The sequence below is a fragment of the Hyaena hyaena genome, unplaced genomic scaffold (assembly GCF_003009895.1).
Source record: "Hyaena hyaena isolate Hyena2069 unplaced genomic scaffold, ASM300989v1 scaffold_624, whole genome shotgun sequence".
NCBI lineage: Eukaryota > Metazoa > Chordata > Mammalia > Carnivora > Hyaenidae > Hyaena > Hyaena hyaena.
Window position 1 is genome coordinate 775,419 of NW_024081258.1, and position 15,182 is coordinate 790,600.

Sequence of the window (15,182 nt, forward strand, 5' to 3'; positions counted from 1 at the left end):
GAAGCAGTCCCAGGCGCCCCGGCCCGCGCACGCACAGAGGCTCATGGAGCATGGCTGACGGCTGTGGGAAGGGGGAGAAGGGAGGAAGGAGCCCTAGCCGTGCAGATGATGCGAAACAGAACAGTGTGCAACACGGGGGACGCCAGCCACGCCACTGCCACGGTGACACCAGGCTTCTGACAGCCTTTATGAGAAAATAAGATAAAAAGCCGCCGGACTCGAACAGGGGGACCCGGGAGGAGAGGAGAGAAGGTGGGCACTGTCGTCGTCGTGCTGAGACGCTTCGGCTGTGCCCGTGTGCTGGTGCCAGGGGAGGGCAGCGCAGGAGACGCTCGGGGCACGTACCTGGATGAGGAGGCTGTGGCAGATGTTGCAGATCTTCACAGCGTCGGGGTATGTCTCCCGGATGTACTGCTCCATCTCCAGGATGGCCCGGCTGTGCAGGGTGAACTCCCCCTCTTTCTGCAGGACACAGTGGGGGGCCACAAGCTCTTGAGCCCCCGCCCCGCCCTGCCCCACAGCCCAGACAAGGTCACAGGGCTGGGCGCCCCTCCGCAGACGGTTCCCACCAGCCTCGGCCGACAGCTGCCCATGCTGCCCCTCGGCAGAGCCTCACACTGGAGAAACTTGGGCCAAGACCTACAAGGGAATGGAGGCGGGGTTCCCCAAACCCCTGCCTTGTGCCTCACTGGTGCCTCAATGGCCATGAGTCCCGAGCCTGCAGACAACCCCCAGCGGGGGCGTGGTCGCCTCCCTCCCACACTGAGGTCACAGAGCAGGGCACAGGCTGAGGTGTGCGAGACCAGGGACAGTCTGGCTGGGCTTTCCCGGCAAAGGTACTGCCTTTTGTGGGAAACGCACGGAAACGTCTATTCCACCCCATTCAGCAGAAACGTGAGCAGGCAGCACGTCTTGTCCCTTCCCAGGTGCCATGGCTCCTCTACAGCAGTTTGCCCACACACCCCCTTTGCTCCTGATGGGCCACTGGCTCACTGAGAGGGCTCAAGGGCACGCCCTGAATAGCGCAGCACTGACGGCAGTAACCACTAATAACCATGACAGTGGCCACCGCTCCTTTGGGAGCCCAGCATCAGGCACTGGCCCATTGTCCCCTTCCCGCCCCTGAGGTGACACTACTGTTCCCCTCCTCCAGGAGCAGGACTCCAGGTCACCTGACCAGGACCCGGGCCCAGGTGCAACACCAGAGCGGTGCCCTGACCCACAGTGCACGCAGCCCCCCTGTCTGTGGACCAGGGGCTCGAACCGGCGTGGTGCCTGTTCTGCACTTCCGGCCGGGCTCTTGGACACCACACGAGGGTGGGTCATGTGGGCGTGAGACACAGGGTCTGAGGGGGCCCAGCTCAGCGGACACCTGGCTCCGATGTGGTTCTGGAGACAAATTTGTTACGGGGTCTGAACGGCTAGCTGAGCGGGGGGCCACAGGACACCGTACCTCGATCAGCCACTTGTTCTGCACAAACTTCTGCAGCACCTGCTCTGCTTCCTTCTTCCTCATCTTCTTGCCTTTAAGCTGATCGACCAGGTTCAAAATATTTGTGGAAGATGCAAAGCCGGTTTCTGAATCAATAATCAGTTCCAACTGGAAGAAACAGCAGGCACCACGTTCATCTATGAAATCGGCAAAAACCACGTTTAAGCAGTCATAGCAGTCCTGGCGGGGACGCGGCGGAACTGCTGATCCCAGGCAGGGCTGAGCCCCGGAACGATCCTTCAGGAAGACAGCTGACCAGCCATAACCACGGTCCGTCCTTTTGACTCAACGGTCACCCCGTAACATCACGCCAAAGGAACGGTCCTTGCGCCCCCACCTCCCCGGGGGCAGAGCTGAGGAATGCACAAACGGATAAGGAGGCGGCACCCTCCACCCTAACGTGGGCAGGCCACCGGGGGCTCAGGGGCTGGCTGGAGGCAGGGAGGGCCGGAAAGCGAAGCCAGGGTGCACCAGGACACAGAGGCACTGTGGAGCCCGGCCAGGCTGGGCTGCCGGGCACGCCCCCGGAGACCACTCACAGTGGGACAGGCCCCCTGGGGACAGGCTTTCTCCACGGCAGCGCCTGCCGTCACAGGGCCTGGTTCTCGACCCTGGCCGCCAACTGCTGTCAGAGGAGGCTCGAGAGGAATGATTCTAGGACTTGTCATCAGAGACCGGGATTGGCCAGATGTGGAGGAGACCTCTTTATGTCCGGTGACTAGAACGTGCCGCGGGCTGAGGAGCGCAGCCTTAGCCAGGTGCTCAGCCAGGTGAGGGACGGGGCTGAGGGGATGGCTCTGAAGCTGGGGAGGTGGACAGAACTGCTTCAGGGGCACCTGTGAACGCACAGGGCCACACGGACAGTCCGAGTGGGGACAGGGACTTGGCCTTGCGACAAGCGTCTGGGCGCCACTGCTGCAGGTCTGGACAGAGCCGCGAGCACCATGCAGGAGCGCCTGTCTGCCTGCACTGCACACCCGGATGCCGGGCGCTCCACCAGTCGGGGTCCAAACCCGGACAAGCCCTTCTTTCCCCGGCAGCCATGCGTCCTCCTGAGTCCCCTCCTGGTGGGGGTGAGCTGCGTGGGGACCCAGCACATGGCTGTCGGGGGCAGCGGTGGTGGCCCTCTAAGCTGGCAGTTTCCATTTCTCATGATGAAGGCAGCAGGTTTCCCACAACTGGCCCGGCCAGTAAACCACAGGGGCTGCTGTACTTACAGCCTTTCTGAACAGATCCAGCTCATTCTCCGCAAAATCTGACGCCATTTTGGAAATGGAAGTCGTTGCAAGATTCACCTAAAAAACAGGTCAGCGTGATGGTCAGGCCGTGCCCTTCACTGGCTGGTTAGCTCACCGGCCGGCTGGTGCAGCCCCCTCACCAGTCCCTGAGCACCGGGCTGTGGGCCATGTTGGCCGCAGGGGCTGGATCTGGGACCGGTCCCACGTTAGCCTGCAGCGTCGAGCTCAGAATCTCAGGTTTTCGGGTTTTCCGAGGCGGTGCGGTGGTTCCCGAAGCAGGTGCATCTGGGGACTGGTCTGTATGCTTCTTGGGGCTTCAGGGGCCGCAGGCACTGAGAAGCCTGCAGCGCCTCTGCGGGTATCCGACTCCACAGCCCCTTCCCCAGAACAGAGTTTGGGAACCCCTGGCCACAGCCCCTCTCCGGGCGGGCCCGCCTGGTGAGCCGGACCTCCTCGGACAGTCTGAGGCGGTCAGTTCGGCCTCACCTGCACTTCCTCTTGTTCTCTGGGGTGGGGAGAGGGGACGGGGGAGGAACTTCCTGGAACCTGAATGGCCCTCAGTGCCCAGCGACCCTACACATTCTCTTCTCACGGCCTCCGTGTCTTATTCCAAATGAGAAACCACTTTTCTCCTTTAATCGTAGTATTCCGGGCATTCGGATGACTTCTTACACTGAACAACGGACAGCATAGAGCATGCAGGGTGTCTCAGGCCGGGGCCAGGGCTGGGGCAGGACTGGGAGGGGAGGGGAACACTGAGGTGACAGCCCCCAGCCCTGATCATGGCAGAGGACACTTACAGCGGCACCAGTGACCGGCAATGGGGGCTGGGTGGGGCGGCGGGGCTGGGCTGTGTCTGTGCCCCATTCCAGGGCTGCCGGAGCACCTCCACGCCTGCACTTCCTCCCAGGAGCCACGGGAGGGCGCCAGCGTGCACTCACCAGCGCGTAAACGGGTCTCCCGTCGTCTTCGGTGGCCCCTTTCTTAATCTCAATATACAAGGACTCCAAGACACTGTTAATGTTGTTGATGAAGTCCTCCAGCTCCTCAACGGCAGCAGTGCCTGGAGAGAACAGGCCGGGGGAGGGGCAGTCACCACAAAAGTGTGTCTGTCTCAATCACCCCGTGGACCCAAGCGCAAAGCCAGCAGCAGGCCAAGGCCCAGGGCGCCGGGGGTGAATGCCAATCTGTGCGGCTCCTTCCCCGCTGAGTGTGCAGGCGGGGAGGGTGACAGGAAGGCCCGGGAAACCGGCGCTATGCACTCTTCTGTCCTGGCTGGAAGCCCCGGGCCTGCCACCCCCTCCTCCCCACTCCGCAGCCCTCCCCACGCAGAGTCTGTCCCTGTACAGCCTCATGTGTGCCGGCTCTGTCTCTATCCCTTCTTCCCTTTATCCGCCATCTGTACGCGCAGGGAACACTCCTGTGCCGGGCCCCACGTGCAGGGTCCAGGGGGCTCGAGCAGCAGCTCAAACCCCCACTCCCCCCAGTGAGAGGCTGCGCTGAGTACCTGTCACAGTTGTTAGTCCGTCCCGCCAGCTGCCCTCCGAAGGAGGCGCCAGTGGCCTCCCCTAACTGGGTGGCCAGGCCAAGAGGCAGAGGGGGCTGGTTTGCTGCTCCTGCCCCTGCTCCATGCGGCCCCCAGCCCGGCCCCCAGCCCAGCCCGCCAGCCCGCAGGGGAGGAGAAGGGACAGAGCCCAGCGCTGCAGGGGCTGCAGTGAATGCAGGGAAGAGGTCCGGGGTCCACAAGGCCGCAGGGGCGGCAGGAGGCCCAGCGCAGGGCCCCACAGACCAGGGCCACGAGGTACCTTCCCCCGCGGGCCACGGGGGGCCACTCAGAGTGGGAAGCAGAGAAAGGACGCAGTCAGCCTGTGCCTTCCCTTACCCTTCTGTGTACTGTGATCCTTTTTCTAAACAAGAAGTATTTATTCATGTTTTCACTTACTAAAGTAGCTTCAACAGACTTAGGAGAAGGAGGCATCATAAAAACAGACAATAGAGACAACAATGAAGCCATTGAAACGATACTGCGGGAGAAAGGCCTGGAAGGATGCCCATTAGGTCCATGACTGAAGCCACTGCCAGAACGGAGACACAGATGAGGGGATCATCCCAAGGCACTTGAACTTCACCTGGGTTAGACTTCCTACAGAGAGAGATTTCCAAGCCCATGCTGCACCTGACGATTGTGAAAGTTTACAAAAACAGCAGGTCACACTGGTGGCAGTAAAGGTCACAGCCACGTGGGCCATGTAGAGGAGACAGTTCTGCCACAGGCAGGGGAGAACACTGAGGGGCCCACTGAGGGGCTAACGACGAAGACCATGACATAACGTTACTATGCAAATCACAACGGGCATCAAATCTTCCTTTTCAAGTAAACTTGTTTAAATAAAACATCAGCAGTGATCAACAGGCAGTACAGGGACGTGGCACGGACTGTGGCGACAGCAGGACAACAGAATCTGGCTGCGGCTGTTGGAAAGCCTGCAATCAGAGGCCTGGATAGCATTTTGCGCCTCCGGGCCTTTGCTCACCCCTTCCTTTCTGAAATGCCCCCCTCCTCCCCACCTCCATCTCTGCCTACTCGTTACGGAAGCCAACTCAAACAGTACTTTTTTCCGTGAACTGTCCTCTGCGGCCCCCGGTGCACGGTGGCCTCGCCTTCCTTCCTCTTCCATACCGAGTGTGTGGGCCCGGAAGCCCTTTCCGCCACAAAGCATCACCCCCGGCCTGCCCCTCCCCACCCCAGAAGCCTGGCTGCGTGGTGACCAGGCACTCAGGGCCACCGCTCACCCACAGGGCAAGCGAAGGGGCTCTTCCCGGGCAGAAGCCACTCGGTCCACCCAGCGTGACACGATGGCAAGTCCAACCTCCCTCTGAAAGTGACACTGCACATTTTCCACTGGAAAGGCCACTCCTGGGTGTCACTGAGAAAAATGTAGCCTGTGGGCAGATCACAAACACTGCAATACGTTGGACTTTCCAGACACGATGTGTGCGTGGGGAGGAGCCCACAGCCGCTCTGGTCCCCCCTCTCCTCCCCCTCCAGCGGGCTGGCCAGCCTCAGCTTTCAGAAACATAAGCATGTTCACTGGATTTTCACTGAACGCCACCACCACCACCACCACCACCACCAACCACTTCCTACTGCCGTGCTCACTGCAGAGACCAGCCACCTGCTCCGTGGCTCACGTTCTCTCGCCTCTTACCCTCCCCGGCCACGCAGCTCCTACGTCAAGGCCGTGTCCACGTCCCTGTCTGCTGCTGACGCTGTGCATGTTTCTCATGCCCCGTGCCACGCTACATCCCTCTTAATCATCCCAAGAAGAAACTGCTCTTGTTCAGTAGCACCGGCCCCTGATTTGAGTCTTAGGGGACAAGAGCATGGTCCAGTCCCGCCTCACTTCTCTGGGGGACCCCAGGTGAGTCTCCCCCTTTCTCTCATCACCCTCTGCCTCACCTCCAGCTTCACACGTGTCTAGAACATACCCCTCTGACCCTCTCTTGGGGGAGCACCCCCCCCAACACACTCTGCCCCAGTCAACAGCCCCTCCCGTCCCCTCCCGTGCAGGCCTCCTCAAGCACTGCCTTCCCCTATCCCTTGGCCCCAGCTACAAATCCGGCCACCCCAGATTTGGTAACTACCAGAGTCACCTGGTAATTTTCAGCCACCGACAGCCATTTCCATCCCTAACCAGACCCTAACTTTTTTTAAAATTGCCTTTCCCCTAGATGTGTGATTTTGGAAGGAGCATAATTCCAGGAACCCACAGCCAGAGAACCAGGAGGCAGGAAGGTGAGGGGGCCAGAGGGGAGGTCAGCCAGGTGTGGCCTCAGTACAGGAAGCAATGAAAGGAGGGCCACAGGGGCTCCAGCTGGGCCCCGGGAGGGGGAAGCCGGGAGGGGGAGGTGGCCTGTAGCCGTAAGGTCATCCTGGGTCCTGGTGCCCTGGGGTCCTGCCCATTCCCCAGCCCCGCCCCTAGCTGTCAGCCAGTCCTGCGCGCCTTTCCCCTCAGCCTCCCAACATGGTTCTTGTAACGTTGGCCATAACTGGGGTCCATTGCTTGCGGCCAAGATCCCCAATGTGCGCATCCAGCGTCAGGGGTGCCCTCCGGCCGGGAGCTCCCCGACCTCCGCTGGGGCGGTGGGTGGGCTGCTCTCACCACTGCGCCTGCGCCGCCTGCCCGGTTCCTGAGACCCATGCAGAGCAGCTACAGCGGGCAGCTCCGGGCCGACACGCTGGCCCGACGGATGGTCAGAGGGTCCCTCTGACCCCAGGAGCCAGTGAATCCACGGTCACGATAAAGTGCATGAGACAAAAGCCCAATCACACACTTCTGGGGCAGTGACTGCCAGTCTCAGTTCTCTGACGGTGACAGGCAATGACAGTGACGGGCTTCAGAGAATTAACAGCATCGGTCCTCCCTTCAGGGTTCCGAGCCACTCGAGAAGGACAGGCTCGAGCTAAGTATCCAAGCCATCATCTTTTGCAGGTTGAGCTGGATCAGAGGCTGGGCCCCTCACCACCACCGACCCGTAGTAGGCGCCGTGGGATGACCAGCTCCAAGGAGTGACAAGCAGGGCCCTGGCCCCACCCCGCTGTCTCTTCTCAGAGAGCAGGGAGACACCAGGCAAAGGTCTATGGATCTTACAGCCCCCCGGGTCCCCTCTACTCGGGACCGAGCTACACCGGCTGTACCCAGCCTTCCCCGCGGGCTGTGGCAAAGCCAGGTCACACACAGCGAGCCTGCCCTTGTGCGGCTGGACTTCACCTCAGTGCACACTGGGCGCCACTTGCGAGTTTGCCTCCCTCTGGCACTGCGAGCACAGGCCCGTAACGTGAGCCGTTAGCATCATCTGTCTATATAAGGGCTTGGGGAGGGTCCACTTACCCAGAGTGCCCGCAGCTTAGACAGGGCACCCAGGCCCGCCCAATGCCATGTCACAGGCTCCCGGACACGAAGCCACAGAGCCTCTGGAGAGCAGGACACACTCGCTCTGCCATGCTAGGGGGCTGAACGGCCACGGCCCAGGAGAGGGCAGACGGCTCCTTCTGTAACAGGAAATGCCCTTCCAATGGACAATTAAGAAAGGGGGACTCAGGGGCGCCTGGGTGGATCAGTTGGTTAAGTGTCTGACTCTTCGACTCAGGTCATAATCTCGCAGTTTCGTAAATTCAAGCCCTGTGTCGGGCTCCGTGCTGACAGCGCAGAACCTGCTTGGAATTCTCTCTCTCTGCCCCTCCCCTGCTTGCACCATCTGTGTCTCTCAAAATAAATTAACAAACAATAATAGGGGACGATGGGGGGACCCAGGCCAGTCCACAGGCCGGGGCACCATTCCTCTGACAAGCAGGCTGCTTCACTCTGAGAGACTGGTTTTTCCGGCCACTTCTGTACATATTTCCCTTTCTTTTAAAATTAAATTTTAGTTTAACCAACGAACCTCGGCTTGCTAAGCGGGGTCCTTGTTTCGCAGCAGGCTACTGGAAGCCAGGGCTCACCGCGCACTTGGGCAGCAGGCGGTCAGGAAGTCTGCTACCCTCACTTCGGAGCCACAAACAGTTCTGTTCCAAACTAGGCACTATAGATAGAAAACACTATTTTTAGGCAGAGGAAATAACAGCCTAAAATAAAAGACCCCGAGGGACCAAACAACTTGCAGGCCAACCTGCCCCGTGACAGGCCTGTCATCTGAAGGGCTGGCTGGGTGGCCCACCTGGGCACAGGGCAAGGACAGGGCAGAGAGCAGCCCTGGGTCTGGGAAAGGCTGGCTGGTGGCGGAGACATAGGGCGGTGGTGGTGGCAGCTGCAGCGGAGTGGGGGCGGGGGTCACATCTCAGCCCGAGACCTTCACATCCATTGCCTGGGGACAAACGGCTCCCTGGCCAGTCAAGTGTGTGGGAAAGGGACGGGAACCGAGGGACAGGAGCCGACAAGAGCACTTCCACAGTCTGGCTAGTTAACGTGCTGCAAGGAGCAGGGAGGGAGGGGCCGTCTTTCATGTGGCAGCTACATGAGGCAAGTCCTTCTCTGTTATCTGTGCGTTGATTCACCCTGCGCCCCGGTTCCACACCCTCATGACCTCGGCGGAGCCTCGTGAACAAGCTCCAAGGGAGCCAGGACGCAGGTCAGCAGGCAGCCGGGGCCACAGAGCCTAAGGGCTCGCCCAAGGTCACAGGACCCGTAAGTGATGTGGTCTGGAAATCAGAAGTCTGTGCAGTGACAAGTGGCCTTGAGCACTCAGGAAAACAAGAACAGTTTGCTTAGATACACAAAGATGTCTGAGAATTACTTCGAAATAACACAGTTAAGGAGGTAGGAGGTAAGTGGATAAAACACAATTAGTAACGAGTCGCCACTGCAGTGGCGATGGACGGGCGTCACTGTATTATTCTCCTTTTCTGTTTGACTCTTCCCATTTAAGGGCAAAAAACGTCTCAGTGCTCAACAATATAACTTGATGCCTGCACCCTCAGGGTTCTGAATCAAAAGAGAGAAAAGGGCGGTGCCCCGTGACCAGGTAGATCTGCTCAGAGCCCTGATGGGACAGGGTGAAGAGGCTTTTAGTAACAGACAGCTTTTAAATCTGTTCTCAGCGATCTGTTCCCAAGTGCACAGGGACCTTTTTTTTTTTAAATCAAGGGAGTATGTTAGTTAGAAAGTCTGTTCTTGGGGCCTTGCTTCAAACGTCGCCACAGAAAGCTTGTTTTCTACTGCGTCTGGGCCGCAGGCACCAAGGGCTCTCGGACCTACGACACTGGGGCGGGGGCGGCAGAGACATGTGCCTGCTGTCTCCACGTGTGCCGCAAACCCACCTACGGGCCAGCCCTGCACCCGCGGTGCTCTGTGGGTGCCGAGGTCGGCAACAGGATGGGGCGGGGGCAGGCGGTGTCCCGATCACAGCCTGACTCATGCCGGACAGCTCAGCCGCTTGCAGCAGGACTTCACTGCTGACCCCGTTCATGTCCGCTCCCTTTGTCTCAGCCCTTGAAAACGCTCAGCCCCCACCAGGGATCCCCGAGGAGCAGATGAGGGGGCTCTGTGGGGCCTGGACGCCTGGCCGTGGACGGCGAGGTGGCGCTACTTCCCCCTGGGGTCTCAGCTGAGCCCAGCTCGCTGCCCCTCACGGGGTCTGAGGCCCGCAGACGCGAGGCAGGAGCAAGACGTGGACAAGAGCAGATGCAGCGGGTGACATTGGGGACACGCATCCCATCGAGGGAAGCGGGACTTCCTCTGCTCCCGCCACAGACCCAATCCTTGGACTTTTATCAGAAATCTCTGTGTTTGTTTTTTAACGTGATAATTAGTTTTTAAAACACTGCAGGGCAAGCAAACTGTACCCATGAGCTAGATACCACTGACAGGCCCCCGTGTTCAAATTCCAACGTGGGCTGGGACCCTGCCATAAAGAGACACGATGACTAACAAGGCCACTGTGTCCCCGGGCCACCAGGGAGGAGGCTGTGAGCTGGGCTGTGAAGAACTCAGAGGAAGACACTGTGTCACACTCATTCTCCTGAGAGACAGAGCGCGGGCGGACCTCAGGCCTGTCGTGGGCTTGGTTCCAAACCACCTGCATAAAGTATCGTCACAATAAAGTCAAAAGCATGTTCTGGTTCCCCGGTGCATACAAGAGGTGCGGTTACCCTACACTGGAGTCTACTGCACACACAACGGCATGGTGTCTGAAAAAGCAATTGTACGTACCTTAATTTAAAAGACATCATTGCTAAACATGCTAACCATCATTGGAGCTTTTCAGCGAGCTGTAACCACTGATCGCAGGTCACTATAACCAACGTAACAGTAATGAAAAGGTCTGAAATGCTGCCGTAGAAACCACGGGCAGATAACGTGTACGAGCAGGACACTCTGACCCACAATCTGCAGCCCAGAGAAGGAACCCTTACGCACAGGAACCAGCAGGGAGCCCACCGGCCGCCGGGAAGCCAGACCTACAGGAGGTCGGCCCGCTATCTCCAGCAACCGGCCCAGGACGCCAGACGATGACCGCTATGACTACTGGCTCAGGGTGACCAGGACTCGCCTACTAACTGACAACTGCCCTAAGCGTTCCTGCTTCCAACTCAGGAAGCCAAGCAGAGGAGGCTGAGCGTGTGCCCCTAGGCGCGGTGGGGCGCCCCGCTTCTGGGTAGCCGCCTGCAGCCCTGCGGGCCGCCAGCCACCCGGCAGGCCACACGAAGCCTTCCACCGGCCCCGCTGCCCGGCCTGCCCCGGAGTCTGTGCCGAAACGCAGGCAGGGCAAGTGCCTCCGCGGCTCAAGCGTGCTCCATGGAATAAACAGCCTCTGCCCGCGCCCACTGTGTGGTCTTTGTCCAGATCCACGTGCGACACTTGGCTCAGTTACCGGGCCCAGCGGGGCTCAGCAAGGCAGCATGGCACTGTACACGGGCCCCCAGTGCTTTCAGGGAGACGGGCGCTTTCCCCAGTTCCCTACAGCCCCCCACCGCCTCCCCGCAGTGTGGCCCGGCCTCCATGGTCTCCCGGCGCCCACTCTAGCTCTCCACCCCATCCCCCATACACAGCCAGTGCGGGGCCAGGTCCCGGCAGCCCCTCTCCCCACAGCCACTGGTGTGACCCCCCCCACCCCCCGCCTCTATGCTGCAGTCACACGGGCCTTCCGCTGCCCACAATGCACCTTCCCGACTCAGCATCACACTGGTGACCTCCTTCCACCAGGAAATGGTGACCACACTTTCTGGATTTTGGGAGACAATCCCAGCACCAGAAATTCAGTCCTATGGTCTCTATCATGCTATTTATCAGCCTAACGGGTCTCCTGATTGTCCCTAGGGCTGTGGGGTCAGACGTCACAGAGGAAGGAAGGGGCAGCAAGGAGCACGTACTGAACTCTGCCCCAGGCACGAAACACAAGTCTCCCGCACACCCCCATGACTGTCCCAAGAGGCAGGTGAGATCTCCTTTATAAAACAGGGGGCTGGGACTCAGAAACTAAAAGGACTTCCCAAGTCCCTGATGTAAACCTCTGTCTGACAAAATGGTTCACTTCTCTCGCTGGGGGTTGTCCATGACAATCCCAATTTATGCCCACCCTCCACCGCCCACACATAACCTCCTTGTGTTTGGGATCCAGTACAAAATGCAATCCAAAGCCAGTGAGTGATGTGTACACATGGACGAGCGTGGAACACACGGAAGTCCGCTCCGCCCTGGGCGCCTGAGCTGCACAGTCAAGTGTGGGCTGGGATCTGGACCTGTCTGGTCCCTCAGGCGCTGGGACAGCAGTGGCTCCTTCACGCTCACGGAGCCTGCTGAAAGCCAGGATGCCTGGTGAAGCACAGAACGACCGCCCACTGTGGACCTCTCTGTGTTCAAACACCCATCCCATTCCACTGTAGACGTCACTCGTCACGCTGACTACATGCCCGACCCCCTTGATTAACGTGGAAGCCAAGCGGGTTGTGGCAGTGGTGAGCTTAACTGTTCATCACAGCCAAGGGGGAGAACTGTACAACGAAATCATTAAAATAGGGGGTTATTTATAGGGAGGCTGCTCCTAGTTATCACCGAGTCCTCCCGGGAAAGTGAAGACACTAACAAATAGCATGGCACACCCGAGATGAGCACTGCAAATGTCAGCATCACTGACCCCCCGACGCGTGCCGCCTAATGAGGCCCAGGAGCCCCGGATGCCGGCGGGACAGCAAAGTCAACAGCGGCGTGTAACTGAGCGGGAGAAACGCAGAGCTAGGATGCAGGTAGGCACAAAGTCTGACAAACATGGACAATGTCTGTCAAACCCCAATGTTCCTCTCCTATCGTGCTCACTCGTCTATTTTTGACACACGCGTTTCAGTTAACTGGGTTCTCACCTGATCACTGTTAGTAGTTATTGTGCTCGCTGAAATAATGTCGAATCTTAATTTGTTTTAATCTCAGAGTTTAGATATTTTACTAATTTGTCCTCAGGACCACAGATAATTAAAAAACCCACTACACTTAACATACAGCGGTGAGCATGAATGATGACAAAATGTGAGTGCTGGAGTACAGGGGACCTTGCAGCAACCTGACACGTGTTACAAGATGAAGGGAGGGAGGAAGAGACGCCTGGCTGTGACATCTAGTGTGCAGGAATGGGGCATCTGCTCTGTCTCAAAGACCTTCCCTGCAGAATACTTCTGAATCATGGAGTCACAGAAGCAGGAGAGAGCGACTTCACGGTGCAGAGAGCTGGCAGGCGCATCTGAATCAACGCCACCCGCCACCAGGCAGGATGCAGAGAGAACACCGCTTCGACAACATTTCTGCCAAAGGAAGAAGTATAACCACAACGGAACCAGGAGGAAGCACCAGACAAATGCGAACTGAGGGACAGGCCACAGCTACGCTGCCTGACACAGAGGCCACCGGGCCCGGGGCCACCTGGCACTTGCACTGTGCCTTGTCCGAATTAAGATAAGTCCTACATGTAAAATACACCCTGGATTTCAAAGACGTGCTATTAAAGAATGAAAAATATCTCATTTGTTATGTTTATATTCATTACATGTTGAAATGCTATTTGGGATACTAATGGCACCTGTTTCTTTCTACTTTTTTTTTTTTTTTTTTTTGATGTGGCCGCCAGTAACCTTTTCATTACAGACGTTTCTCACGTTAAATTTCTATCAGCTCTGCTCTACTAAATAATTAACCTGGGGCACCTGAGGTTAAATAATTAACCTCAGCTGGTTCAGCATCTGACTTTGGCTGAGGTCATGATTTCACAGTCTGTGGGTTCGAGCCCCATGTCGGGCTCTGTGCTGACAGCTCGGGGGCTGGAGCTGCTTCGGATTCTGTGTCTCCCTCTCTCTCTGCCCCTCTACCGCTCATGCTCTGTGTCTATCTCTGTCTCTCCCAAAAGTAAATCGACATTAAAAAGATAAATAAATAATTAACCTATAATCTTTGACAATGTCAAGGTCATAAAAGTCAAGGAAGGACTGAGGAATGATTCCCAACTGGAGGCATCTAAAGAGACAACCAAATGCAACACGTGGCCCTGCAATGGGCCCTCTGCTACAGAAGACAATACTAAGACAACTGAAAACTCCAGTGAGGTCTCAGATGGATGAGAAGGTAGGGCAACGGCAACGTCAAGGTCCTAATCTGAACAGTCATCTTCTTTTTTTTTTTTTTTTTTGGCTTGATGACTTTAAACTTTTTATTTTTATTTTTTTTTTATTTTTATTTTTTTTACAAATAGTTTATTGTCAAATTAGTTTCTACATAACACTCAGTGCTCATCCCCAAAGTGCCCTCCTTCATGCCCATCCCCCCCTCCCCCCCACATCCATCAGTCCTCAGTTTTTGTCAGCATTCAAGAGTCTCTCATGGTTTGCCTCTCTCCCTTTCCCCCACCATTTCCGCCCTTCTTCTCCCCCTTGTTCCTCCGTCAAGTTCCTCCTAATCCTCCTATACGTGCAAACATATGATATTTGTCCTTCTCTGCCTGACTTATTTCGCTCAGCATAACACCCTCAAGGTCCATCCATGTTGCTACACATGGCCAGATTTCATTGTTTCTCATTGCCATGTAGTATTCCATGGTATAGATAAACCACATCTTCTTGATCCATTCATCTGTTGATGGACACTTAGGCTCTTTCCATGTTTTAGCTATTGTGGAGAGTGCTGCTATGAACATTGGGGTACATGTGCTCCTATGCCTCAGCATTTCTGTATCCCTTGGGTAAATTCCTAGCAGTGCTATTGCTGGGTCATAAGGGAGTTCTATTGTTAGTTTCCTGAGGAACCTCCACACTGTTTTCCAGAGGGGCTGTACCAGTTTACATTCCCACCAACAGTGTAGGAGGGTGCCCGTTTCTCCACATCCTCGCCAGCATCTAGAGTTCTCTGATTTGCTCATTTTAGCCACTCTGACTGGCGTGAGGTGGTATCTCAGTGTGGTTTTGATTTGTATTTCCCTGATGAGGAGGGATGCTGAGCATCGTTTCATGTGTCTGTTGGCCATCTGGATGTCCTCTTTGGAGAAGTGTCTGTTCATGTCTTCTGCCCATTTCTTCACTGGGTTGTTTGTTTTTCGGGCGTGTAGTTTGGTGAGTTCCTTATAGATTCTGGATATTAACCCTTTATCTGATATGTCATTTGCAACTATCTTTTCCCATTCCGTTGGTTGCCTATTAATTTTCTGGGTTGTTTCCTTGGCTGTGCAGAAGCTTTTAATCTTGATGAGGTCCCAACAGTTTATTTTTGCTCTTGATTCCCTTGCTTTTGGGGATGTGTCAAGTAAGAAGTTGCTGCGGTGGAGGTCAAGGAGGTTGTTTCCTGCTTTCTCCTCTAGGGTGTTGATAGTTTCCTGTCTCACGTTCAGGTCCTTTATCCATTTTGAGTTGATTTTTGTGCATGGTGTGAGAAAATGATCTAGTTTCATTCTTCTGCATGTTGCTGTCCAGTTCTCCCAAC

At 56.8% G+C, this 15,182-nt stretch overlaps 1 protein-coding gene across 1 annotated transcript in view; it reads right to left on the reverse strand.

The window, feature by feature from the left end:
* The window catches only part of NSMCE1 (NSE1 homolog, SMC5-SMC6 complex component), a 28,604-nt gene that overhangs the window by 1,297 nt on the left and 12,125 nt on the right, over positions 1-15,182 (reverse strand). Inside the window, exons 3-6 of the mRNA XM_039257527.1 lie at positions 3,672-3,793; positions 2,710-2,787; positions 1,454-1,600; positions 346-462 (exon numbers count right to left, since the gene is read on the reverse strand). Coding sequence (XP_039113458.1) covers positions 346-462; positions 1,454-1,600; positions 2,710-2,787; positions 3,672-3,793 — 464 coding nt within the window. The remainder of the gene's footprint in view (positions 1-345; positions 463-1,453; positions 1,601-2,709; positions 2,788-3,671; positions 3,794-15,182) is intronic.